The 26,520-nt window shown below is 40.8% G+C and overlaps 4 protein-coding genes across 6 annotated transcripts; 1 reads left to right on the top strand and 3 right to left on the bottom strand.

Annotated features, from left to right (window-relative positions):
- Positions 1 to 3,753: 3,753 nt before the first annotated feature.
- Rpe (Ribulose-5-phosphate-3-epimerase) lies at positions 3,754 to 4,866 on the bottom strand. The gene is made up of 3 exons (XM_064688088.1): positions 4,486 to 4,866; positions 4,223 to 4,405; positions 3,754 to 4,166 (listed from the first exon to the last, which is right to left on the bottom strand). The coding sequence occupies exons 1-3, from the start codon at positions 4,864 to 4,866 to the stop codon at positions 3,870 to 3,872; spliced, it is 861 nt and encodes a 286-aa protein (XP_064544158.1). The 3' UTR covers positions 3,754 to 3,869.
- A 6-nt stretch (positions 4,867 to 4,872) lies between these two features.
- Positions 4,873 to 5,652, bottom strand: boca (LDLR chaperone boca). Its single transcript, XM_064688093.1, has 2 exons — positions 5,402 to 5,652; positions 4,873 to 5,347 (listed from the first exon to the last, which is right to left on the bottom strand). The coding sequence occupies exons 1-2, from the start codon at positions 5,549 to 5,551 to the stop codon at positions 4,958 to 4,960; spliced, it is 540 nt and encodes a 179-aa protein (XP_064544163.1). The 5' UTR covers positions 5,552 to 5,652; the 3' UTR covers positions 4,873 to 4,957.
- Positions 5,653 to 5,887: 235 nt separating this feature from the next.
- Positions 5,888 to 21,552, top strand: Vps13 (vacuolar protein sorting 13C). Of its 2 annotated transcripts, XM_064688057.1 has the most exons (30): positions 5,888 to 6,025; positions 6,424 to 6,730; positions 9,221 to 9,307; positions 9,373 to 9,570; positions 9,637 to 9,996; positions 10,058 to 10,279; positions 10,357 to 10,493; positions 10,559 to 10,793; positions 10,850 to 12,377; positions 12,443 to 13,076; positions 13,143 to 13,298; positions 13,360 to 13,705; positions 13,809 to 13,954; positions 14,024 to 14,264; positions 14,317 to 14,589; positions 14,658 to 14,831; positions 14,949 to 15,058; positions 15,119 to 15,712; positions 15,772 to 16,332; positions 16,401 to 16,559; positions 16,617 to 17,219; positions 17,294 to 17,421; positions 17,502 to 18,344; positions 18,404 to 18,776; positions 18,845 to 19,666; positions 19,728 to 19,828; positions 19,891 to 20,029; positions 20,092 to 20,375; positions 20,828 to 20,966; positions 21,034 to 21,552. In XM_064688057.1, exons 2-30 carry the CDS (start codon positions 6,631 to 6,633, stop codon positions 21,286 to 21,288), a joined length of 9,948 nt encoding a protein of 3,315 aa, XP_064544127.1. In that variant the 5' UTR covers positions 5,888 to 6,025; positions 6,424 to 6,630; the 3' UTR covers positions 21,289 to 21,552. The 2 variants fall into 2 exon arrangements, with proteins under 2 accessions (XP_064544127.1, XP_064544128.1); XM_064688058.1 differs by lacking the exon at positions 5,888 to 6,025 and having other exon boundaries at positions 6,270 to 6,730.
- Positions 21,499 to 26,101, bottom strand: blow (blown fuse). Of its 2 annotated transcripts, none has more exons than XM_064688082.1 (3): positions 25,971 to 26,101; positions 23,345 to 23,701; positions 21,499 to 23,269 (listed from the first exon to the last, which is right to left on the bottom strand). In XM_064688082.1, the coding sequence occupies exons 1-3, from the start codon at positions 26,023 to 26,025 to the stop codon at positions 21,669 to 21,671; spliced, it is 2,013 nt and encodes a 670-aa protein (XP_064544152.1). In that variant the 5' UTR covers positions 26,026 to 26,101; the 3' UTR covers positions 21,499 to 21,668. The 2 variants fall into 2 exon arrangements, with proteins under 2 accessions (XP_064544152.1, XP_064544153.1); XM_064688083.1 differs by lacking the exon at positions 25,971 to 26,101 and adding an exon at positions 24,348 to 24,488.
- Positions 26,102 to 26,520: the final 419 nt, after the last annotated feature.

The following is a 26,520-nucleotide window of genomic DNA, read 5'->3' as shown; positions in this document are numbered from 1 at the left end:
TGCACAAAGTACAAAGCAAAAGCTGTTGTTGTACTCAACACACACACACACACACACACACACGGACATACAGTATATAACATATAATATATTTTGCTACTGAACTTGAGGTATTGCTGGTTTTTGAGCCAGCACCAAAAAAACAAAGGAAATCTAAAAAAATCTGGGCAACATTATCGTATGTCAATTTGCCGAATTTATTTGTCAATTTTTTTACAAAGAGTTTTCTATGAACCAGAAAAGCAAAACCTAATGTCAATACACATTTAGTAAATGGAACTAAACAAAACTAAAAAAAATAATACATGCATAATCCCTGTGTATCAGTGTGTCTAAGAAAATTACAAAATAATCGTGAATCGTGGACAATAAAAAATATATATACATATGTATATGATAGAGCGAAAGTTTAACGTAAACCAGAAAAATATAAGAGATATGAACATCTCGTTAAAACCTTACACATATAGCTTAAGATAAATGTAAAAAACAAACTATAATGTCTGTACATGTGAACATATATATATATATATATATACATATATAATTGTAAAGAAAATAATAAACAAAAATGTATGATTGCCGCCAAGAATAAAAAGTAGAAGAGGAAAATTACATAAAGCTTATAGAACGGCAGAAAACTAAGCGTAAACTTTAAGAAACACAACAAGTAATTATTTATATTTAATAACTATTATGTGTTAAGCCGTGTATGCGCTTAGAAATTAGAAAAACCAAACCGTATAGACAATACCAAAGAAAATGGAAAATATTAATTGCTGATCTAAAGCATATGATGGGATATATCAGTAAAAAACAGCTTAATTACAAAAACCTAACTGAAAAGTGCAAAGGACAATAAATATGCACAAAACTTTTCCAACAAAAAATAAACTAACCTAAAAAACCTAACCTAAAAACCTAACCTAAAAAACGTAAAATTAAAGTGAATTTGTCGTAGTTGTTAAAACATAAAAAAAAACGTCTATTTAAGGCCTAAAAACTAGTTATAGCAAAGTCATGAAAATACTAACTACAATGCGTGGGTTTCAGCTTTAAATAAACAAAATTGAATGTGGAAAAAAAGTACAGAAAAAAAGTGAACTACAAATCGTACTTATATATGTATTATACATGCATATATCGACGGCTTAATTGATGTACTATTTACAAAAAAAAAGGGACGTCAACCGATGATAATTAAATTGTATACATGCTTTTTAAATGTAATGATAACTAATATTTATAGCTATATACAACTAAAGCTATGTACTTGTTTAGCATGCGCATTAGACTGGACGCCAAGGAAGAATCTTAAAATATATATACACAAATAATAATAGACATTAACATAATAGCCACATTTTTTTAGTTATGCTCCAAACCGAAATCAATCGAAAACAATTATATATTGAGTTTAGTTGAGGTCCAGTACGTACCGCATTATACCTATGCCTATACCTATGCCATCTAGTACTATATACATATATCTATATATGGCTGTCTCTCAATATTTACAACTACTTTGCTAAATGAAGGAAATGCGTAACTAAAGACTCAAAATTGGTTGTTTCAGGCTTAAACAAAAATTTAAAAAAAAAAAACGACAATTTTAATTTGAGTTCTGTTAACTATCATTTCTAGCTAAACTTGTTGAAACGCTTTAGATGAGTATTACGAGTAAACTATTTCCAGTAAATAAATATCTTAAAATGTGTGTATGTGTATAATCCATTCAAAAAGCGTATAGCATTAGCTCGGTACATATATACAAATTGTATATGCATGTTTTGTACAATCAGTTTACAAAAACCCCCAAAAAAATTAAAGAGTATTCAAGTATTCTTAGTACTATATCAAATATAATTGATAAGCGGCAAATGAAGCGCATATTACACAAGGCACAGAAAAAAGCGTTTTTTTTAGCGAAAACCTGAGGGAAACGGAAATAATGAATTAATATTTAAATTTAAGTGAAATATATACAACAAAATATACATATATCGAGAAGAATATACATATACAATATATGGTATATATATACTATATCAAGTAGCTGTAGCTTTAAGCAGTTGTGATGGTGTCTAAAATTTATACATGCATATTCCAAGTGACAAGCACAAATGTTTACACACACGAGTACATAAGTGCATATACATATACACACATATATATACATATATGGTATATATGTATGTATGTGTGCAGAACATAGGGCTGTTGTAAAACGCGCATCCTTTATATACTATATATAAACTATAAGTTCAATGGGCAGATAATTACGCAGGATTACAAGTGGATAACGCTTAGATATTAGACTGGGCAGGACAATACACAACCACAAATCGAAATGAAAATGAGTATAATATAACAAGGACAATTACTATATATATAGTATATATATATAGAGATTTATAAGCGCATTATACGTTGCCATTTTTGTCTGCAGGTACACGCAGTTTTAATGTACTTTATGCCTTCAAAATTTTCCCTTGATTTCGTAATGATCTTTGTTTCAATTTTGATTTTGATTTTTAAGTTTTAAGTTTTTTGCATTTACGATCATGTTTAAGGATGGGCTATTTTTATACCTATGCTCCGGGCTACTATCAAAGAAACCAACGCTTAGCTTTATGTATATTTAGTATAAAACAAATACATATATATACCTATAAATATATATACATATATAGATGTAATAATGCTTAGCATTGGCAAGTGAAATAAGTTATATACATGCATATACTATATACATATATATGTACTGCTCGGCAAGGAGTACACTTACATTAGCATACGAGTATTGAGATAATTAAGTACAATAAATGTGCACACAATCAACACATACATTCACACATACATGCATATATACATATATATTAACATATATGGGCAACTAGCCTGATGATCCAGATGGAAGCTGCATGAAACATAAATACATATATTAGTTAAATTGCTATGCTTAACAATAAAATGGGCCTATGCGTGTTCTATTTTGTTTTAAAACAAACACTTTTGTTAATAAATTATCAGATGCGCTCAAAGCTGTTCAATTTCAATGTGCTTGAGAACGTAAACACTAAATAAAAAATTTAAATTAATGCAAACAAAGACAATATAATAAATGTAGCGAAATGTTAAATGTAAAATGTAGCAAAATTTGCAAAATGAAGACAAAAATGAAAAACAAAAACCCAGAAGCTGATTTAAAAAAAAAACTAGTTGAATTTACATGTGTGTGTTTACACAGGATATCAGAATATATATATATACACATACATACGTACATACATATATATTTAAAGATAATCATTTGGTGAAATGCACTTGTTAATTATGCACAGATTGAAATCAAAAAACAAACGAGATCTTTGTTAAAAATTTACAATATATAAAACATTGACAATAAAATTTGAAACTGATTTTCGGTTTGTACCCAAACGGCATTGAGAATTTATGAAACGTTTTACATTGAAATTTGTTGAATTGTAAAGGAAACGCAGTGAAAAGCTGCTGACTTACTTATTTTTGCCAGGGATTAACCAAATGGTATAGAGCAATCCCCAAAACTGGCCGTACAATAACTAAGAATGTGCATAAATCTAAGTGTAACTACACGGACACAACTCACACACACACACACGCATAACCAACTAAATGCTATAAGCAAAATGTCATACATATATACATACTATATACTTACATATATAAATGTTGAAAAATAAATGTATAAAACTATAAAATGCAATAGTCTTGTCTTTACATTATTCTTTATATAAATTGTATAAAAAATGGGGTTTGAACGGGAAATTTTGGTCAGCAAACACTTTGGACTTAAGTAATAAATTCTATTGAATATGCATTTAAGCTTATTTCAGGTAACGCTTCACCACATCGCGCATGTCGCCAATGACCTGGCGCTGATCGGCGGCACCGACTACGGCTGTGCCGGATACAATCCAATTGGCGCCAGCCTTGGCACAACAATCGATGGTTTTGGGCCCGACACCGCCATCCACTTCGATATCCAGATTGGGATAGTTGGTGCGCAGCCATTCCACTTTGGGCATCATGTCGGCCATAAAGGATTGGCCACCAAAGCCTGGCTCCACTGTCATAACCAGCACAAGATCCGCTATGTCAATATACTTCTCAATTTCCTGCACCTGCAAGCAACATGTGCCTCAATTTCAGAGCGCGTGCAAACATAACCTCAATTTACCTTGGTGCCCGGCTTAATGGCCAGGCCCACCTTCATGCCGGCCTCCTGTATCAGTCGAGTAACCTTGCACACATCCTCAACAGGTTCCACGTGAAACGTATAGAGGTTAACGCCTGCATCTGCCATTGGAGCTATCCATTGCTCTGGATTCTGAACCATCATGTGCGTCTCAAAAAACGCCTTCTATATAGAGTATATACAAACATATAAATCGAAGGTAAGACGAAAAACTACACCACAATTTATACGAGCCACAAGCTTACCTTGATATTATTACGCAAACACTTCACCATGGGATGGCCGAACGTGAGATTTGGCACAAAAGTGCCGTCCATAACGTCCAGATGTAAGTAATCCGCACCATTGTCCAGCAATTTCTGGGACTCCGCTGCCAAATTGGCCAAGTCGGCATTTAGTATAGACGGACCGATTTTGGCTTGAATAGGCATGTTTCTGGCGTTTTTGCAAGCGCAACTGTGCGGTCGCGCCTCTTGGCAAGGGGGCAAAGCCGTTGTGTCTGTTAAGGTCAAACTGAGGGGAGCTGAAGCTCGAAATTTTGACGTTTTGAAACGTAAACAAGCCAAACGAGGGCGGCACAAATCTCGTGACGTTAACACGTGAATGGCCGAAAAAATTGGGTACATGTTCAATTCAAAGTTTTCAATTTGTTCATTTTTGCGCTTACAAAATACTTTACATGAGAATGTCGTTTGGAGTGCTTAGATACAATGAATACTACAGTTCGTCCTTAACGTGTACACCCGGATATTCCTTATTTTCGATGGTAACGCCCTTGCAACGCTCCTGCTCCACCAGAAAGTCTTTTGCCTCCCAGGCCTGCGCACCGTCTTTGAACAGGAATATCGCTCGATTGTCGTCGACCATGTAACGTTCCGCTTGGATGTGATTATTCCATAAACTGGTCTGCCAAAGCTTGGTGATCTCTTCGCCTTGCTCTCGTGTGGGATTGCCGGTGACTGAAACAAATGTCATTAGCGTGCGGCCCTTTTTCGATACTTTGAGCAGGTCTTCAGGGTTTTTGCTGTCCAAATTTGAAAAATCTAGTTTTGGCTGTGGCCGCAAATGCTCCGGCAGCTCATCCGGCTCCAGTGGATCCTCATCTTCCTGCAAAAGCCAATTTTATTATAGTGATCTTGATTTATTTAAAGCTTTACGCACATCCCACTGGTCCAGCAGTCGCTCCAAATCGGCTTCGCTGTAATCACGTATATCTTTCTTTGCCCACTCCGGTTTCTCCTCATCCTTGAACTTCTTGGACAGCACAACGGGCACAAGGGCCAGCATAAGCAAAATAAACCTTGTTTGCATTATTAAATTTGATTTTATTTGCGCCCGCAACTCAACACGTCAGCTTGCTAAATTGGCATTCACCAGGAACTACAACATGCCGATACTCATACATCTGTTTAATAAAAATGGCATTCTGAGGCAAGCGCGAACAAAACAAACGCTAATGTGGTTTTATTAAATGTTGCCGCATTTTTAAAACAGCGGAAACCATGTAATATATGTATTTGTGTTTGTAGTTACCCAGCGTGGGAGAGTATTTTGTGTAATGAGAGTTCGCCCAATCAACCATGCCATACGCTGCCTGTGTTAAATTGAAATGGGGAGAGTGTTAGAGAGAGCGCGCGCTGCTGTACTTATTGAGCGACTCTGGCGACAGTCACCTTAAAGGCCCCACAGCACAGCTGTTGCCTTTTAGAGTTTAGTTTTATCCCATCGCTGGTCGGTGTTGCGCGTGTTTTTTTACTGCGCAGTGAAAATGTGACACTGTGCAAGGTAAATTTTCTTTGGTGTTGTTGTTGTTTTGTACCATTTGGTAATTTAAGATAAAGCCTTGCATATGCATGGCAAATAAAAGCCAGTGAAATAAAGTGCGCAAGAAAAAGGAATAATAGAGGTGGTTTCATATCGGTTATAGTGGTGTTTTCACACACACACACACACGCACACATACGCTAATTAACGTAATACTTGAAAACAATGCCAAATGCTTTGCTCTTTTTGTTTTTATTGTTGTAATGCTTGACGAATCATTTAAATACAGTGGCTGCCTATTCTGTTGGCATGTTTTGGTTGTTTTCTCTGCCGATGGTTGTTGGTGATGACATCATCTGCGCTAAGTTTTATTTTTTCTCACAAATCCATTTCCATTCTGTTTCTGTTCTAATGTTTAGAAAAGGCTAAATTCATACAAACCGAGAGCGTTCATCAAATCCACGCACACGCAAACACAAATTAGTTAAACAATAACAAACACATACGAAAAACTAAAAATCAATAAGCAGCCGATTTCTTGGCTGCCAACAGCTGGACTTGAAAGGCGCTGAAAACGGCACATCTACGACTACGACGCCGGCGACGACGACGCAGACGGCTTCAGGATGGTATTCGAGGCCGTGGTGGTTGATGTGCTCAACAAGGTGCTGGGTGACTACATCGAGAATTTGGATCACAAACAGTTGAAAATCGGCATCTGGGGCGGTGAGTTTATAACTAAAAAAAAATACTCCCAACTGCCTACTAAAGTGAGCACAATTAAATGTCACGCAACTGGCGCATTTGGATTAATTAATTACCAAACACCACGCTATATATATTGCTCTTGATCTCATCATGTCTGCCCGCGACCTTATCCTTCTGGCTTTGCACAGTGACCCAATTGCAAAATATTTGCATGGGGGCGTGAGAGCAGCGAGAATGCGCTCTCCCGTGTCCGTTTGTTTGTGTGAATGTGAATGCGTCTGCTCTTTGAGGCTGTTTATCTGTTGCTTCTGCCGCTTCCTCACCCCCCCCTCTATCAACATTTATGTGGTTTCAGCAGTATTTATTTACTCTTTTGAAAGGTATTTGAATTTTGTTACGATCCCACAGACAATATATATGTAGAAGACAGCCATAAGGCTGTCATAAAATGGAATCTTGAGCAATTTTAGCATTTATACATCTAACATATGGTATAAATCCTATGTGCTTACAGCTTCTATAAGTCAACTAGTTGGGAAATAGAGGTTATTTAGGCTTCTACTTGTTTCGTTTCTTTCTAGTTTCGTTTCACCCTTATCTCTTTATAGCCTTGTAGTTGGTATTATAAATTTGACATATCCGACAGTATTTTCATTAACTATAAAAATTTTTTTTTTTTACATATTGATGAAACTCTGTTTTTAAGGTGTTCACTATTCCCTTGACCTATCTGCAAAGCCTTAAACCATTTGTGTAGAAGGGTATTACATTTTCGGCGCGCTAATATATGCGTTCTTACTTCTTCAGTCTGTAGCTGTGTATTATTTCTTGGTTTTGCTTATATGACGAGAAACAGAACATTTATCAACCAGTTGCTTAAATTACACGATAAAAATATATATAAAACGCAACGTTTGCCTTTTCAGTTGATGTTCATGACATGAATGTGCCAAGCTGAGATATATGTATATGAAGTTATACTGAACTGTTTATGTAGCCTAAACAAAATGTTTTATTAAAAGGTTGACCTAACTTCTACATAGATTGATATGAAAATGCCTTAAGTAATAAATATTTATATTAGACAGTCAACACAAGTTTTACATAGACAGATACATAGACAGAATGGTATTCAAATGTTTAGTTACTCTAAACAACTTTTTCGATTATAAAGCTGAATTAATCCAACCTCTTATGGGCCCTGCCCATCCTAATGTGGCATGTAAGCCCCAAGAAACTGGTTTGTTTCGTCTGTTTCAGTTCCAATGACAGCCAAACACATTTGAACTTGAACTTGATGACATAATGCGGCTCTGACAAATTATATCTTTGTCAAATAAAAGTTTTTATTATATGGGTTGAAAGGTTATAAAATACACAGCAGCAGATGCATAAGTATAAAGCTAGCCGTATGGAGTATAAAGCCATATGTACATTTGACATATATATATTAATTAATTAATTAAGAGGTTAGATACTATGATGAAATAGTTTCTTAAATTTGTGTTGGAAAATAATTCCTCCAGTCAAGAAACTTTCTCTTTCTCCTCAGACAGATGTACGAATCTATATGTATATGTATATACTCATTCATGCTAACCGTCAACACTCTATAAGAACATTTTCTTATTTAGGCCGCTAACTGATAAGAGCCAGTCGCTGGCGATAAGAGCTCAAAAGATTCGAAAGAAAAACAATCGTAAAATAGTATATTTCCCTTACGCTGTAATACCTTGCAGTATATAAAACCATATATATTTAAAAACAATAATTAAAATTCGCTTTTACTGTATATATGCATTATTATAAATATGCACTTGCATATACCCGTATTTAAATAACAAAAAATACCAATTGAATGAGTTTTACAAAGTACAAAATACAAATTTATACAGGGTTTATAAAGTGTAGTATATAAGCTCTACCAATTACACATGAATGGCACAACAAAAGCTCGTCGCAGGGTATCTAAAATTCGCAATCAAGATTAAGACGTTACTGACTTATGAAATTAGTTAATTGCTCAGAAATAACATTTGCTTAACACTCCAATGTTCTTATCACGGCAATTGTATATAATATTGAAAAATCAATTGTTATTGATTTATATAGGGGACTATAACGTAGGCGTTGTATTTCTGCTCTCCTGATCGTTAACTAAATTGACCCATATACGTAATTTAATAATAAAATATGCGCTGCCTGAGGTTAATCGCGCTTCTTCGCATTCCGGGCATAGCAAACAATCGAAATGCCAGACACGGCTAATTGGCAGCCGTTATAAAGCCATGTGTTAATGATATGGTACGGTATATAGATATATATGTAGGCATTCAATATAAAGAAATTGTGGGCCATACTTTTACCGCTAACTCTTTGTTTATATGCACAATTTTCAACGCATTTGCTGTAATAAATCAATTTGCCAATCGCATAATATAATAGAGTGCATAATGACTAATTGTTGTCTATTTGTATAAATATATATATTTCTTTCTATTCTTTTAGGCGATGTGGTCTTGCAGAACCTCAAGATACGCAGCAATGCGCTGGATAGCATGGATCTGCCCGTTCAGCTTATCTATGGCTATTTGGGTAAGTCAAATAATTAAAATAAAGTTAACAAAATGTTCAACTAATGCCATTCACTTGTTATTTAGGTAAACTGGTGCTGAAAATACCCTGGAAAAATTTGTACAGCCAGCCAGTGATTGTTGATATTGATGATCTCTATGTGCTTGTTACGCCCAACAATAATGTGCGCTATAATGCCGAAAAGGAGGCCAAATATGCGCTTGCTTCCAAAATGGCTGTACTGGATGCTATGGAGGCAGAACGCAAGAGGGAATTGCAGAAGGGTACCAAAAATACAACATATTGTTAATGTAAAAAGCTAAATTATTTTACAAATTGTTGTTTTTCAGACCAGCCCCGCGGTGATGCTGGATTCACAGAGAAACTGACCGCACAAATTGTCAACAATTTGCAAATAAAAATCTGTAATGTTCATTTGCGCTACGAGGATACCACAACGACGGGCAGTCCGTTCTCCTTTGGCATCACACTACATGAGCTGGAGCTCTACACAACGGATAGCAATTGGGACAAGTGCTACATGACGGAGCGTTTGCCCCAGGTTTTTAAAATTGCGAATCTCTCCTGCCTGGCAGTTTACATGAACTGCAAGGCTGCGCTCTATGCGGAACAGAACAGGGACACACTAGCTGAGACGTTCAAGGATCGTATAGCACGCAAGGACTATAAGCCCGCAAGCTACTTTTATGGTAAATGACTCAGTTGTACATCACCTTATAGCAGCTAACAGTTTGTTTTACCTTTGCCTAGTTCTGGGTCCCATTTCCTGCAATGCCAAGCTGAAGCTTAACATGAATCCAGAACTGGATGTACCGGCTTTTGAGAAGCCCAAGATTGATTTAAGTTTGGAAATGGAAACCCTAAATGTGGGTTTGACCAATACACAGTTCCACAATATTCTGCAACTAGCTGATTCCATGAATCGCATGCAGCTGGGTCTGCCCTATCGCCAATATCGACCCTACAATATACGTAAGTGTACCGGGCTGATATTCCCATGGTTCTCTTCTTAAATTCTTCTTCTTAACTTAACATCTACACACACATAGCTTACAAGGGTCACTACAGGCAATGGTGGCAGTTTGCAATAACCGCCGTGCTCGAGCATGATGTGCGTCGAGTGAATCGCACCTGGAACTGGGAGTACATCAAAGAACATCGTGAACTCTGCAATACCTATGCAGAGGTGAGCATTGAATACAAGTTTTAATTTAGAAAAACCTTCTAATAACATGCCATTTGCTTGAGTAGAAATACAAAGAGCGCGAGCTGAATAAAAAGCCGCCCAAAATTCTGTTGGAATCGGTTAGTCTGCTGGAACAGAAGCTAGATGTTTTCAATCTGTTGCTAATACGACAACGCGTCAGCATTGACATTGCCAAGTCACAAGAAAATGAGCCAAGGGCATCCAACGGCTGGTTCAGTGGCTGGTGGTCCGGTGATTCTGCCAAGAAAGACGAATCCGACGACAATGGTGCAAATTTCGGTAATATAATTGCTTTAAATATTACAATCCCTACGTTATCGAACATCTTTTTATAGTACGCAAATTTGAGGCAGCCATGACGCCCGAGGAAAAGGCAAAAATGTATAAGGCCATTGGCTACGAGGAGAACGCCAAGCCAGGAGATGTTCCTGAAAGTTACGTGGCCATAAAAATGAACTTTAAGCTCATTGCACTCGAGATAGGCCTGTACCAGGAGCTACGTGAAGTCGAATCAAGACAGAACAGCTCATTTGACTATTTCAATTTGCCATCCATAATACTGTTGAAATTTTCAATGGCCACGGCATCGATTGCACAACGACCAGCCGCTGAGGCTATAAGCCTGACAGCCGGCATGAAAGAGCTCAAGATGACGGGTCTCACTCGTGAGAATTGCACACCCATGCTTGTGCAGTCCATAACAACCGATGAATTCAATCTTTTGGACATATTCTTTGAAACGAATCCCCTAGATAAGGAATGCAATCAACGTGTCAAAGTTATCGCGCGTCCTTTACAAATCATATACGATGCCGAGACCATATTGAATCTCATTAGCATCTTTCAACCACCAACCAATGTAAATTTATCCAGATTCGAGGAAACGGCTGCCACTAAGCTAGTCGGCATCAAGGAGCGCTCGGCCACGGGCATGCAGTATGTTATTGATCAGAAATCGGTTTTAGATGCAGACATATTGCTGATGCCAAACATTATAGTGGTGCCCCATGGCGGCGCCTATGTGGCCGAAGAGAAATCTCTGATTGTGCTTAGCCTTGGTCAGGTGCATGTGACAACGAAGCCCCGCCATCGCACAGACCAGATTAAAGCCATGTACACTCAGGGCCAAGAAAGAGATGAAATATTAAAAAGTGTAATGGAAAATGCCTACGACAAGTTCGTTGTGGAAGTTAATGATGTACAAATTCTGGTGGTGCGTCCGGAAGAGCAGTGGCAACGTGTGCTTAACATGGCCGTCTCGACAGAATTGCATGTGCTGCAGCCCACATCGATGCAGATAACCGCCGCGTTATGCGTTTTCGACAATGATCCGCGTATGCCCAAGGTCAAAATCGATATTGAATTGCCAGCGGTGCAGTTGAACTTCACCGAGGATCGTATGCTGGAGGCAATTGATGTGGCCACTAGCATACCGGTGCCGCAGAGTAATACCGTAAAAGCCGCACCGATTCTGACACGCTCGCGCAGTTCAATCTCGAACTTTTTAAATCGTGAAATAAAGAAACGTTCCACACCGCCAGCTCCCTCAAATACGGTGATCGAGGAGGAAATCATACAGTACACCAATGTCGAGCTAAATTTCTCGCTAAAAGAGATCTCCCTCACACTTTTCCAGTCGAACGCGATTTGCGAGACATCATCCGGCACAAGCACTGCATTCGCAACACCAGAACAGGAGAATGTATCCAGTATGGACACATTTGGCACAACATTGGAAGAAGTTACCACAGATATGCTAGTGCGTCGCTTCTCAAGACCTTCGGAGCATATACTTTCGATGAAGGTGCTTCAGGTAGAAGCATACATGGCCCAGCGCACCTACGAAACAGTTGCAACCGCCAAGTAGGTTATATATAGATTATAAAGTTGATAAACCCAAAGTTAATCTATTGCCTCTCCTCTTTCAGATTGGGCAGTATTAATGTAAAGCACTTCGACTGTGTAGATAATACGGATCAAGTGCTGGACATCATTGACACGCCCGGCTACGCTAGGGATTTGAAATATCTGCTAACAGTCTCATATACGCAGGCCGATAAAAGCTCACCCGAATTTACCACAAAATACAATTCCACCGAGCAGTTGGTGGTGGCCAATTTTGAGATCTTGAACGTTGTGCTGCATCAGGAGTGCCTGCAACGTCTGTTGAAATTGTCGAACAATTTTCAGAAGCGTCTTGATGTGATTTATCGAAATTTAAAGCCACGCGATCGGTATGCCTCAGCCGGCGATGGTGACGGCCTGAAACACAAGCTGCACGTCATAATAGAGGATACCGAAACAATATTAACCACACAAGTTAATTTACGTCGACCCAAGGGCCCCAAGCGGAACGCTGTCGTGGATAGCGTGAAAATGCGCATGGTTTCGAATATCGAAGAGATTGGCCTCAAGCTAACCACACGCCGTCGCCCCCTGGCGGCGATGCATATAAAGAACTTTGTGTCGAACGTGACTCTAAAGGAGTCCTACACCGAAGTGAACATTGGCCTCAAGGATATTATGGTGCTTGATCTAAATCCTTTAACAAAACATACGAGAGTGAGTCGACATCTATTTTATATTAATAGATTTAGATGATGAACTATTTCGAAATCCTACTTCTAGATATTGAGCATTGTGGGCCAGGATGCTTTCAATTGCCAGGTGGTGCTCTACAATAAGGAATTCACGCATGACTACAACTCGGATGATATAAAAATTACAGTGGATATTGGCTGCATGAAGATAATGTTCCTCAACTGGTTTGTCGCTGGCGTTTTGGTAGGCTAGAGTGCAAACAATTCAATCTGTAGGTATTTACATTGCTTTTCTTATTTGGCAGCACTTCCTGGGCAATTTCCAGGCGGCTCAGCAGGCGCTAACCCAAGCCAGTGCCGCGGCTGCCCAATCTGCGCGTCAAAATGCAATCGATGCCTATGAGAAGGCGACGCGCATAAAGCTAAATGTGCGCATCAAGGCGCCTATTATATGCGTACCTGTGGACTCCCAAAGCAAAAATGCACTGGCCATTGACTTCGGTTTGCTAGAGATAACGAACAACACCAGTGAGGTGAAAGTACCTGATAGGGATGAGAATGCCGTCATCGATGAGATAAAGGTGCAACTGAAAGATGTCAAGATTACCAAGGTGATCATTTTGGATGAAAACGACGATACCTCTGTTGATGGTGAGCAATTGACTCAATAATCAAAGAATTTTTATAGCTTCGGGTATTATTATTTACATAATCATGATAATTGTCATTTCTGCTTAAACACAAATTAACAAAGATGTGGACGCTCTTCTCGGCATGAAGACCTCACTAAATATGATGGATCCAATGAGTTTTACGTTAAGCGTCACGCGCAATCTGTCATTCAGTTGGTATAGGGATATACCAGAGATCAATCTATCGGGTCATTTGAAGTTTGTTGAGGTAACGTAGGGCTTTCCAAGAACAAGAATGTTATAAATATTTGTATTAATTTAAAAAAACGAATTGCAGCTAACACTCTTCATGGAAGACTATGCACTAGTTATGTCCATATTGAGTCGTAATCTGGGCGAAGGCGTCAAAGAGTTTCCGCCGAGGGAACCTGCGGTTCTTGAAAAAGCTTCGTATTCTACCGTGTACTCTGAATCACGACCGACAAACCGATCGCCCACCTCAAGCCTGCCTGAAAAGATTTTTGAGACGCTCAAGTTTAATTTTCAATTTGATGGTGTAGTCATAAATCTCATGGAGGGTAAGTTCAATCAAATCAATCAAATTCTTAGCTAATTCTAAATCTCATTTAGATCATGGTAGCGGCTTGGCCTGCTTTGGCATCTATTTTCTGTCTGTGAAGGGAACCCAGCTGAACAATGGCACGCTCAGTCTTTCCATTGTCCTTTGCAACGTTCAATTGGATGATACGCGCACTTCGAACAGGAGCAAAATACGACAGTATCTTAGCTGCAAGGATTGGGATGAGGTGAAGTCCAGAAAGGCAACAATCGTTGATACCTGTCAAAATGAGCCCAACTACATGGTCGACGTTACGGCCATTATAAAAGAGAACGATATCTTTGGTAATTTACTTATAAGCACCATTTAAGAGACTTAATATTAAACACATGAATATATGTTTTTATTGCAGCCGAGGTGCGTGTACGGAGCTTCGATTTGATCGTCTGCATTGATTTTCTGCTAAAGCTGACAACGTTCCTGACACTGCCCACTGAAGATCAGAAAGTGCCGACGTCCATTGTTACTCCAATTGTAGACACAGCGGCACGCGGGACTGCACGAATGACAGTCAACACCCTGTCATGTATGAACAATATTATATTATCTAATCTATTTGGATACCTTTCTCGTCATAGTGCACCTCTAGTTAATAATTTCCACATTTTACAATAATTATCTGGTTCTCTTTCTACTATTGCAGCTGGTGGCGCTTCAGTGAAAAAAATGAATCTGATACTTCACATCGATCAGCCTGATATTATATTGGTAGAGAGCCTGGACGATCTGAATACCAATGCAATTGTCTTTAATGTGAGTTTTGAATATTTCGAAATTAGTTGCTTGACAGTTTATATATTTGGATTTTAACAGGCAAAAGCGCATCTCAATTACCGGTCGATTGGTGACAAGCAGCTTATCAATGGCCAAATTGATGGGCTCAAGATATATATGTGCTCCTTCTTGCCGGAGCGTCGCGAGTTAACGCGTCATTATATTCTACATCCGGCTGTTATTAGTCTTCAGGGCTCCACACCCGAAGAGGAGGGCATGCACATCAGCCTGAAGCTGAGTGACATTATCATCAACATATCGCCGGCCACCATTGAGCTTTTGAATAAGGCGTTTGTGAGCATTTCAAGCGGTGCCGCTAAGAAAGCGGCCATTGATAAAGATGCTGTGGATTATTCAAAAATCTGGTATCCGAAATCGTTCCATTCAAGAACCTATTGGTTTACGAAAGTTGAACGTGCCATCGAAGCCATAGACGTGGATCCTCTAGGCGAGTATATGGGTAGACAGAAGACTGAGAAATGTGTGATTGAGGTGCCCAGCATTACCATTGTGATTGAGTCGGGCATGGGCTACTATACAAAGCCGCTTATTTCACTGGACACACGCATGACGGCTGTATTCAATAACTGGAGCCGCAATCTCACCGCCCACGGCTCCCTAACGCTCAACATGGTAGGGACTTCTGTTATGAAACATTTGAAATTCATTTACTAAGCATTTAAGATTTGCAGAACTACTACAATCAATTCCTGGCTGAGTGGGAACCCATTATTGAGCTTAACGAGGTGGTGGGTCGCAACGGCATCAGCGAGTATATACCATGGGAACTGCAGTTCGATATGGACATTGAGACGTCACAAAACGAATTTGATGAACTAACTGAGGAGCAAACGATGAACATACGAATACATTCCAACGAGAATCTGGAGATAACCTTGAGTAAAACATGCGTGAGCCTGATCAGCGAACTGACCGAGGCCTTCTCGCAGGCCATCGACAGTAAGGGCCTGATCAAGCCAGACGTTGTGGCTCCGTATATTGTGCAGAACGATACGGGCTTTGACATAACATTGGATCTGAAGAAAGGTATCTTTACTCTACACGAGGCGCATCGCGGTGGGAATGCCGCTAACAATTCAATAATTCTGCATTCGCAATCCAATGAGCAAATGGTTAATCCTGCAGACATACAGGAGTGTACCATTTCGTCTGGCGGGCGCGCTTACCTGCAAACTAAGGACTTGAGCACAGTGTCGGAGGACCAGGCCGAAGATTACAATCTCTATTTGGAGGTAGAGTATATAATGTGCTAAATTATTATTGATTTTAGATTAAGAGATTTCAATTCTCTTGCTTGCAGATCCCCGATCTCAAAAACTTTGTTGAGCTGCCCGTTAGCAAGGCCGACACGCGTTACTTCCCGCTGAAGCGCAACGTGCCGCAGGAGCAGTGGGCCATTGTATCACAGGTCACGCTGGAATATGGCACCACCATAATCAACATACATGGCGTTATAAGCGTGCGTATTTCGGCTAATACATTTGTAATCTTCTTAAATATGTTTATTTTTGTTCAGATCGTTAATCATTTCACCACACCAATCAGTGTGCATCGGCGCAGAAAGACTGATAACAGCGTAATACTCGTGGGAGTCGCGAATCCTAATGAAGTTTTTAATTTGCCGCTGCACGCTATCTATGCGGAACACAAAGAGCTATTCTTTGCGATTAAGGGGTACAAAACGTCAGTTCAAGGATTCCTCTGGAATGCTTATCCCTCGGATGAAAACTATTCGCATCAAGTGCAATGCGATCCCATCGATGCCTTTGAGCCGCTCAACATTAATGTCAGACGGAAAAAGCATGAGATTTACTTTGAGAACACCACTAAGTATCGGCTGCTGAGCGCATATTATACGATTCACCTACGTCCGCCACTTTATCTCCTCAATTCCCTGCCCATTGGAATAAAAGTCTCTGTGGCCGGTTGCCTGGGTCGCCAAAGTACCCCAGCTCAGCTAGTACGCGACACAGTTCATCTTCCAGGAGGAGAGCGCTTTCAAAAAGAGGACTTTCTTGACTATGGCGAGAAGGAGGTCAATCCCGGACACGTGCTGCATTTGCCGACAGTGCGTATGTTCGAGAAGGGCAAGGAATCAAAAAGTGTGCTTGTGGTGCGCGTAAGTATTGTCCAATGAACACCTCGTCACCTAATTGTGAAGCCGGCTAAAAATCATATTACATTTGCTTACAGTTATTACAATATCTTGAGAAGGATTGGTCATATGCCACTGAAATTTGCAATGGCGATAGCGGAGTATCCATTTGGACATTCGCGTCTTACGATTCTGAGTTTAAAATGGAAATGGATCTCTATGTGCGGTAATTTAATTATTGTGCTTTTAGTTTAATTTCAAATTTTAAAACATATTTTAATATTTAATTAAAATTTTATTCGACAGCTCTAATAATCGGCATGGAAGTATTGTGTTGACACTGTACAGCCCTTACTGGATGATCAACAAGACGGGCATGATGCTCACCTACAAAACGGACTTCTCGTCTGTCGAGGTGCTGTATCATCCGCCCGAGTATTCCGGTCCCATACTGTTCACCTTCCGCGACAAGCTGTTCTTTGACAAGAAGAAGGCCTCCATACGCATCGACAGCGGCGAGTGGAGTGAGAAGATACCGCTGGATGTGGCCGGTTCAATTGGTGGCGTCACCTGTGTTGCTAACGATCAGAGCTATCAAATTGGCGTGCACAACCATTTGACGCACAACTCGCTGACCAAGCAGATTACGTTCATACCCTTCTATATAGTGCATAACAAGTGCAAGTACTCGATCGAATTGCAGGAGCTTAAACGTCCCGGCGATCCTTGGCTAATACTGAAACCCCAGGAGTACAAGCCGCTCTGGCCCAAAAACGACTCCACGCACAAGCTAATTGTACGCGTGGGCGACCAAACAACGCCGGCCTTTGACTACACCGAGGTGACGTGCACGTTGCTCAAGCTGCACGACAGCCGCTATGGCGGCGTCAATGTGGACGTGCAGACCACTGAGGGTGGCATTTATCTAACATTCACCGAATACCAGCCATCCGAGGCGCCTGGCCTGATAATCAATCACACCAGCAAGGATATTGTCTACTATGAAAAGAACACAAAAACCGAGAATATTTTGAAAGCCAAGCATAGCGTTCTGTACGCCTGGGGCGATCCAGCGGGGCCCAAGCTATTAATCTTTGGCAAGGACAAGCAGGAAACCGATCTGAAACGCGATCAAATCGATAATGTTATGTAAGTATTGAGCGCAAATAGAAGATAGCGGCTATATTTCATATATATTCTTTACACAGCCTACAGGACGGCAGCAAGGCCTATTGGGTGTCCTTCCTGTACGGAATGCAGCGAGTGCTGCTCTTCACCGAAGTCGAAGCGATTGCCAAGCGCACCGAGAGCACCGCTGCCCTGCAAAATATCACTCGTAGCATAGACCTGCATATACACGGCATTGGTTTCTCTTTGGTTAACAATGAGACTGGTCTGGCCATACTCTATTTGGGCGTTACCAGTTCGGGCATTATATGGGAGTCAAGAAAACCAAATAAGAAACGCTACAAGGAATTGACCATACATGAATCAGAGCTCATCGAGGCTGAATATCAGCGCTATCTGGTGCATAAGGCAGTCAAGGATGTGCAGACCTATGTTTTGGATAACAAATTTCCGGTACGTGCAGCAACAACTTTTATTATATATACTTATATTTATTATACATAATCCACGCTCTCTTGCAGATCAACTTTGGCACAATGACGCTTGTCAAGCACGTGGATCGGCGATTGCGTCGCAACTTTTATCCAGCCATTTGGATGTCAATGAAATCATCACCGTTCCAAAATCAATTGCACGTGAAAATTAATCGCATACAGGTGGACAATCAGTTCCTTGATCCCATATTCCCAGTGGTATTGGCGCCCATAGCGCCGCCCAAGAGCGTGGCCACAACCACAACAATGAAGCCCTTCATTGAATGCAGCATGGTGCAGCGCATAATACCCAATTCGGATGTCAAGCAATATAAGTACGCGACTATATTGATACAGGAGTTCCACTTTAAGGTGGATATAGTCTTTTTAACGGCCATTGCTGAGATGTTCGCCACTGAGGCGACCGATGAACATGCAGCCAAATTGTTCCGCAGCGATGTGGACTCCATTGAACTGCCGCTTTCTACATTCTTTGAGGAACATTCGCAACAGGAGCAAAAGAATTTCTATGATAACTTGCATTTGAGTCCACTGAAGATACATGTTAGCTTCTCCATGGCTGGCTCCGATACCAAAGCTCTGCCTGGTTTCCTCGGCAGGCTGGTCCAGGGTGTAGGCGTAACGCTTACGGATGTTAACGATGTCGTCTTTCGTTTAGCCTTCTTCGAGCGCGAATATCAGTTCTTTACACAACATCAGCTCGTTAGCGAGGTTACCTCACATTATACGGGCCAGGCACTGAAGCAGCTCTATGTGCTGGCCCTCGGTCTCGATGTGCTGGGCAATCCCTATGGCCTGGTGGTGGGTCTTAAGAAGGGCGTCGAAGATTTGTTCTACGAACCGTTCCAGGTGAGCTATAAAAATGATACAATATGTGGTTCATCTTATATCCCTCTACTCTTCCTTGCAGGGTGCCATCCAAGGTCCAGGTGAATTCGCAGAGGGTCTAGTGCTGGGTGTCAAGTCTCTCTTTGGCCACACCGTGGGCGGCGCTGCTGGCGCCATGTCCAAGTAATTCTTAAGTTTAGTATCCCTTAGATTTTTTGGCTTATTTATTTTTGCTCTTTAACTAGAATCACTGGCGCCATGGGCAAGGGTCTGGCCGCCTTAACCTTTGACGATGACTATCAACGCAAACGACGCCAGGGAATGCATAACAAGCCAAAGAATTTCCATGAAGGACTAGCGCGAAGCGGCAAGGGTCTGGTCATGGTGAGCTCCAGCACATCCACGATTAAATAAATATCCAAGTAACTCATATATTGTTCCCGCAGGGCTTTGTGGATGGCGTGACTGGAGTGGTTACCAAGCCCGTCACTGGCGCACGTGAGGAGGGCGCTCAAGGCTTCTTCAAGGGTCTGGGCAAGGGCGCCATTGGTTTAGTAGCACGCCCAACCGCTGGCGTCGTTGATTTCGCCAGCGGCAGCTTTGAAGCAGTCAAGCGCGCCACCGTTGGCAGCGAGGATGCCAAACGTTTGCGTCCGACGCGCTTCCTGCATTACGACAATGTCCTGCGTCCCTATTGCTACAGCGAGGCGCTGGGCAACAAGATGCTCAAGTAGGTTTCTATTAACACTAAATACAAATGAGGCATTCATAGTTCCATAAAAAGCTGCATAAAGTAGACTTTAATAGATTTTTCTCTGGTTTCAGTATGGACAACCTTTTGAAAGTTCTTCCATTCGTTTGTTTAGATTTATAAATTGTGGAAATTTAACACGAGTATTAAGCGCCAATTTTAAAATTCGGCTCTTCTTCATTAATTTTAACCGTTCAATTGATATTTTTGGTAACAAAATGCCTTTTAGATAACAGATAAAAGATAACACATAGTATTGCATATCAGAACACAGTGTTGCGTACCGCGAACGGAGTGTATTTCCCAACCCTATCTTTCTAAATCTATAGTTAATAACTAAACTAAGGTCTACTTCATACAGATTTTCCGGGAATTGTGAAGACTCCATATAAATAAATATATATAATAATGCTTATCTCACTTCGTTGCAGGGAGCTGGATAAGGGCAAATATGCGAGCACCGACATCTTTATACACTGTGAGGAGATTGTACAGAAACTAGAGTATCTGATAGTCACCAACCATCGCATGCTCTACACACAACGAAACGATATGTTTGGCGTTTGGGTGGTAAGTGAACCCTTCGCTTTATGCCAATTGGGCAAATTATTCATGCACGCTCTTCATATTTGTTTAGTCCTTGTGGTCGTATCAGTGGGATGAAATTGAATCGGTTCGGTCCACCCAACGCGGCGTACAATTCAAGGTGAAACGAAACGAAGGCAAACGCGTCTTGGGTCTGTTCGCTTCGAAGGAATCACCACACAAGCTGGTGCTGGTGCCCGATGAGCGCAAACGCTTGGCTCTGCTGGAAGTAATGGAATCTCATCAAGAGGATAACACCAATTTGCGTTTACCCAGTTCACGATACACAACTCGTTCGACTACGTAAATCTAATAACTAGGTCTATTTTATAATCTCGCTTTGATAAACCCAGTGTAAAGCTAGCTCAACAGCATGGCAGAAACTACCTCTACATTTCAAGCTGTTGTGCGGCTAAAACACATACTCAAACACAAACACACACACACACACACATACACACGCACACACCCCACTTCCCCCCACACTCATATACATTTAAAGTATGTATATTAACAATTTATGTTTTGATATTAAAATTTTATGTCAATGTTGAAGATAAACATGAAAATATGCGTGCACGTGTTTTTGTCGCTATCCTTAATTAAATATATATATATATATAGATGTGTATAAGTGCTATATATGCGTGTATGTTCCAGCTGCGGGACACCTGTTACACCTCACAGCTACACCTTTTTGAGAAAGCTGCTGGGCGTCGTGGCCAGCGGCATGATGGGCTCATAGTTGTTGCAGTTGTCGCTCTCGCAGAAGGAGGTGAGCGAGGCCAATGCATTGGCAGCCAATGCCTCCACGCTGAACATGGTGGACAGGTGGCCGCTGCTCTCGAACTGATTGATGATCATGTTCACCTTGCTCTTGGACTCCGATTTGAGGCAGGGAGATGTGGGATTGCTGCTCGGCTGTTGTTCGTTTGGCGCCCCATCGTAACTGTTGCTGCCATCGCAGAGATCGAGTCCATTGAGCAGATTCTCCTTTTCGCTCTGCTTGCACTTGGCATTTGACGGTGTGCTGGTGGTCGGATTGCTGGCAGCGTTGGCCGCAGAGCGTGCGTTCGGGCTCTGACTGGACTTGTTCAGCCGACTGAGAAACCAATTGCGCGCCAGCTTGTCACAATCCTTGCCGGGCGTCTTCTGTGGACTCGTTTGGGGTGTCTGCGATTTGCGCTGTTTCTTCTGCTCCTTGAGTGCAACTGGACTGCCGCCCAGCGTGGGATTGGTGAGCGAGAGCATTTCGGGTTCATTGTTGCCGCATGAGTAGGTCTTCTTGACGGCCTTCTTCAGGCGCTCCGGACTCGTCAGCTGACTAGAGAGCTCGCTGTGCACCGTCTTCACCTTGGCCTGAAAGTCCATGGCCAGGCTGCCGTGCAGGCTGGATGGTTGCGGCTGTGCCTTCAGCTCAGTAGCAGTAGCAGCAGCAGCAACAGCACCACCATTGAGCAGCTCAGCGGTTTCCACCTCGCCGCAGGCCATTCTCTCATCGTCCATGACCAGCGGCTGTGGTGGACACTTTGGTATGTCATATTCGAAACGTTTGGCCAGCGCACTCGGACTGTTGCACTTCTCGGGCAGACGCGGGGGCGTCGTTCCCACCTCACCAAAGTTATATATGGGCGATGGCTCCTCGTAGATGCTGTCGTTGATTGTTCCCGTTGTTGTAGCTGTGGGCGTGTAGCTGTTCCTCTTCATAACTGGCGGCGTGGGCAGCTTGCGCAACGTTTTGAGCGTCGCCTGGGCAATGGCATCTCCCCGGATGGCCGCCTCAATGGCATGTATCCACTCTTTGGCATCGACCTCATTGTTCGCCTGATACACAAACTTCTTGCCGGGATCAGCAGTTGTGATCTGAAAGCAAACGTCACGACGTTTACCCTCACCGAAGTGCTCGATCTCAATGGCTGAGCTCTTCAGGTAAAGACTGCTGCTGGGCCGACAGGAAGTTGGACCATCCGCATAGCAGAGCATCCAATCGTTCAATATGCCGCAATAATATTTCTTGCTCTGGTCAAAGAACAGACGCTTCTCGATCCGATGCAATTGCCCGTATTTGATGGAACGCTGCAGCGCCAAGTGACCAGCCGGCAGATCCGCATACGGGCAATTGATGAACAGCTCGTGTGCAAAGACCTGTTGGGTCTCCTCCTCGCCGGGCGCCTGGCAAACATCGTACAGCTGCTGCGGCTGCGACTGTTCCAGTTCCGAGTGCTGCGTTTTATCACTGTTCAGCGATGGATTGCTGCTTATATCGATGTACTCCCGCGAGGCGGACACTGCAATTAAAGTCAATTACTGTCTGCTGCTCCAAGATAACTACATAAACATATAGCCAGGCACTTGGCACTCACATGAGTTCCTCGACGAGCTTGTCGGTGCCAATGATGCTGCTGCTGCTGCTGAGGACAACATCTCCAGATAGCAACCGGTCTCAGCGCCCACTTTGTTCTCCACAGATTCGCTGCAGCCATTCAATTTAATGGAGCTGCTTGATGTTGTTGCTGCTGGTGTTGTTGTTGTTGTTGTTGCTGGTGTTGTTGTTGTTGTTGTTTTTGTTGTTGCCGCCTGCTCGTCTGCAATGCTGGCCAGCAGCTGGTCGCAGCGCTCGAGCAGCTCCTGCGTCTGCTCGGCGGCTGTGACATGAAACAAATTCGAGGTGTTCTCATACTCGGATGTTGCCAGCGAGGCTCGAAAGTGGGCACGCACATCTGCCATGAAGAAGAAGAAGAAGAACGATAAGCATTAAGAGCTATAGAGAATTAGTTGAGCTACAATACTAATGGCTAAATATGGACATCTATTGGCCATTAAATTGGAGTGCAGCAATTTCCATAAATGCCCAGCAAGGCAGGGCGGGGCAACTGCAGCTTGGGCAGGGCGTGGCGCTGGGACTGACTCATGCGGATCGCCGGCTTGTAAAGTAAGTGTATATTTGAGTCGCCAGCTACTTATGACCTCATAAAAAGCCTCGCAAGAGTCAACTGCGAATTGACCGCGGCAATTAAAAGCAATTTCACTCAACAGTCCAGTTTCCAGTTATTGCCCCCCCCCCCTTCCCTACCCGGCCGTCGCCCCATCTTCCGCTGCTTAAGTAGGTTTAACGGTAAAGATGAGCACACAACAAAAAAAATAATAAAAATAAAAAACAAAAAATAATGCCAAAGAAGTTTGCAAGAAATCTTGTTAAAATTGAAACACGCAAAGCTCTGTCCAGACAAAACGTAATTAGTATAAAGAGGCCGAAACAGGCGCAACTGCAACGAACTGCAAATACCCTATATTCCCATTGTTATTAATATACAAAAAGAAAAGAGCATCTGCAAAATCAAGTTATTAGGTAAGAAGCTTACGTACTCCAAAGTTTTCGCAAAATATTGATTTTCATTTTTTTTAATTTAACCAGAATTTACATTTTTTTGTGTGTTCAGGCGTAGATATAAAATTAAGCTCAAGTTGCCAAAGGCCAACTTTGATAAACATCAAGTATTTCAACTAGATTTTGTCAGTGAAAAAATTTGAGTTTTATTAAAAATTGTTCAAGTAATATGGAGTTACTGAAAGAAGGGAAACCAAGAAAGCTCTTGAGAAAAGTCATGTTTATTAGTCAACAGCTTCTTAATGTGAAATCACAATAGAAAGATTTATAAAAGTTGATCAAATTCAAAGATTGGAAAGAGTAGCAAAGGTTTTTTATAGTCTAAAGTATTTCTAAGTTTGAGTATTTGAAAAGATATAAAAAAGGGAATTATAAAAATATTTGAACTAAACAAAAAAGTGAAACTTTTTAGCAGAAATAATGTACAATATTGACTTGATCCCACTGTATATATATATATATATATATATGATTATGTAATATATATATATATTATATATACAAATAATGAGCTGTGGCATATGGCCTCATTGAATCGTTATACCCTGCCAACTGCAATAAAGCTCACAGGCTTCAATGCCGGCGCGTTAAGAGAAGGGCTTAAAACAAGCGCTTTGGGCATAGTTTGGCGGCATATCCAATCGTCTATATATACATATGTACACGTTTCTACAGAGAAACAAATGTACAAGAAACCAGCGAAAAAGTGGCCAAAAGACAAGACCCGAAAAATGGTTTCAATAAAATATACACAACATAAACACGAGAATGAAAAGAACAAAGCGCATTAAACTCAGCCAAGTTAAGAGTTATTTTAGCCACAAACTCAGCCTCAGTTTCTCAGCTTCTCAGCTCCAGATACGCGACGGTAAGGCATGAGTCAATAAATATGTGTATATATTGTGTGTCTGGGGTTATTAATGTTTCTGTACAAGAAAATTATATGCCCGCAGGGCCGAGCAGCATGAATTTGTACAAGTATATAAATTTTGCTCATATTTGGGCTTAATTAACAATGCCTTCTAAATTATCTAGATATACATATATGTACTTTAATTTCTGTCTAGCTGCGCGCATAATTGTTTAATGATGTTGATTTTTTCCTTATACCCTAAAACGACTATTTAATGGGCATAATTAAGTTGTGCCCGAGCACAGAGACATCTCTAAGCCCATAAAGTACATACATATGTGCCTGATATAGTTTTATGTACCAAGTTACTGTATATGTCCGTCTATAAGATTGTCTGTCAGCATCTATTAAATGAAATATGTTTAGATTTACATTTAGTTTCCTTCTATTTTCATATATCTCTCTATTTAGCAGGTTAGGCACGGAGATATTTGAAATATGGCAAAGCTAAGGACAGCAAATATGCGTTAAGTTTGATTTTCGGCCATAAACTTTCAAAATTGATTTCAAAACTCATTTTTAAGACAGTTTCGCACATGATCTGAAACACATCTCAAGCAAATTATATTCGTAAGAAAACTTTAATATCTGCTTACAGGGTATTCGCAAGTGGCGCACTCTCACGTTGCTAGTTAATGATTACAGTTTAGTTGATTGTTTTTTATTTATCTAGTTGCTGTTAACTTACCCAACAGAAATTGTTCAATTTCGGCGCGTTTAGAAGCTTTTAAGTCGACATCCATGATATAAAGCGTTAATTCGAAGCGTTCAGTGTTAATGTTTGTTTATATGGCTTTTTGTAGATCGTTTGATTTATTTGTTGTTCTTGTTGTTTTTGTTGTTTTTGTTGTTTTTGCTGCTGTCATAGTCAGCCACTGACAATATTTTTGTTAACAATTAACAGTCGAGTGTCAAAATAAAGTAGCACATTCTATTAAATCACATGCACCCGGAGCACTCCATAAGTGCAGTAAATAAGTATATATTATTACTGAAAATAAATATTATAATTATTTTAAATGAAAAGTTACAACGGGCAACAACTCCCGAAAACTCTTCTCTTGCCCGAAAGTGAACGAAATACAAAAAGAACACTGAAAGATGAAAAAATATATAATAACTCTCCCACAGCGCAGCCCAAAACGAAACCAGACCGAAATCAATCCGCGCCATGGTCTGTTTAAACTGGGAATACGAAGTTGGATTATTAATAGATGGAATATTCGTTTATTCCAAGA

The sequence above is a fragment of the Drosophila montana genome, unplaced genomic scaffold (assembly GCF_035044405.1).
Source record: "Drosophila montana isolate Dmon_TW-CO22-7 unplaced genomic scaffold, ASM3504440v1 contig_3200_1, whole genome shotgun sequence".
Lineage (NCBI taxonomy): Eukaryota > Metazoa > Arthropoda > Insecta > Diptera > Drosophilidae > Drosophila > Drosophila montana.
The sequence above is the reverse complement of the archived record's forward strand: the minus strand, read 5'-3'. Positions and strand labels throughout refer to the sequence as shown.

Excerpts from the sequence above, each read along its gene's own strand:
- Rpe (XM_064688088.1), bottom strand. The coding sequence starts at position 4,866 with ATGTACCCAATTTTTTCGGCCATTCACGTGTTAACGTCACGAGATTTG. Across the intron at positions 4,406-4,485 it reads GTTTGCGTAATAATATCAAG|AAGGCGTTTTTTGAGACGCA; the intron begins GTAAGCTTGTGG and ends TACTCTATATAG. Across the intron at positions 4,167-4,222 it reads CCATTAAGCCGGGCACCAAG|GTGCAGGAAATTGAGAAGTA; the intron begins GTAAATTGAGGT and ends TGTTGCTTGCAG.
- boca (XM_064688093.1), bottom strand. The coding sequence starts at position 5,551 with ATGCAAACAAGGTTTATTTTGCTTATGCTGGCCCTTGTGCCCGTTGTG. Across the intron at positions 5,348-5,401 it reads GACTGCTGGACCAGTGGGAT|GAAGATGAGGATCCACTGGA; the intron begins GTGCGTAAAGCT and ends TGGCTTTTGCAG.
- Vps13 (XM_064688057.1), top strand. The coding sequence starts at position 6,631 with ATGGTATTCGAGGCCGTGGTGGTTGATGTGCTCAACAAGGTGCTGGGT. Across the intron at positions 14,265-14,316 it reads AGTCATAAATCTCATGGAGG|ATCATGGTAGCGGCTTGGCC; the intron begins GTAAGTTCAATC and ends AATCTCATTTAG. Across the intron at positions 15,713-15,771 it reads GCTCCCTAACGCTCAACATG|AACTACTACAATCAATTCCT; the intron begins GTAGGGACTTCT and ends TAAGATTTGCAG.
- blow (XM_064688082.1), bottom strand. The coding sequence starts at position 26,025 with ATGGATGTCGACTTAAAAGCTTCTAAACGCGCCGAAATTGAACAATTT. Across the intron at positions 23,702-25,970 it reads AATTGAACAATTTCTGTTGG|ATGTGCGTGCCCACTTTCGA; the intron begins GTAAGTTAACAG and ends TCTTCATGGCAG. Across the intron at positions 23,270-23,344 it reads AAGCTCGTCGAGGAACTCAT|TGTCCGCCTCGCGGGAGTAC; the intron begins GTGAGTGCCAAG and ends CTTTAATTGCAG.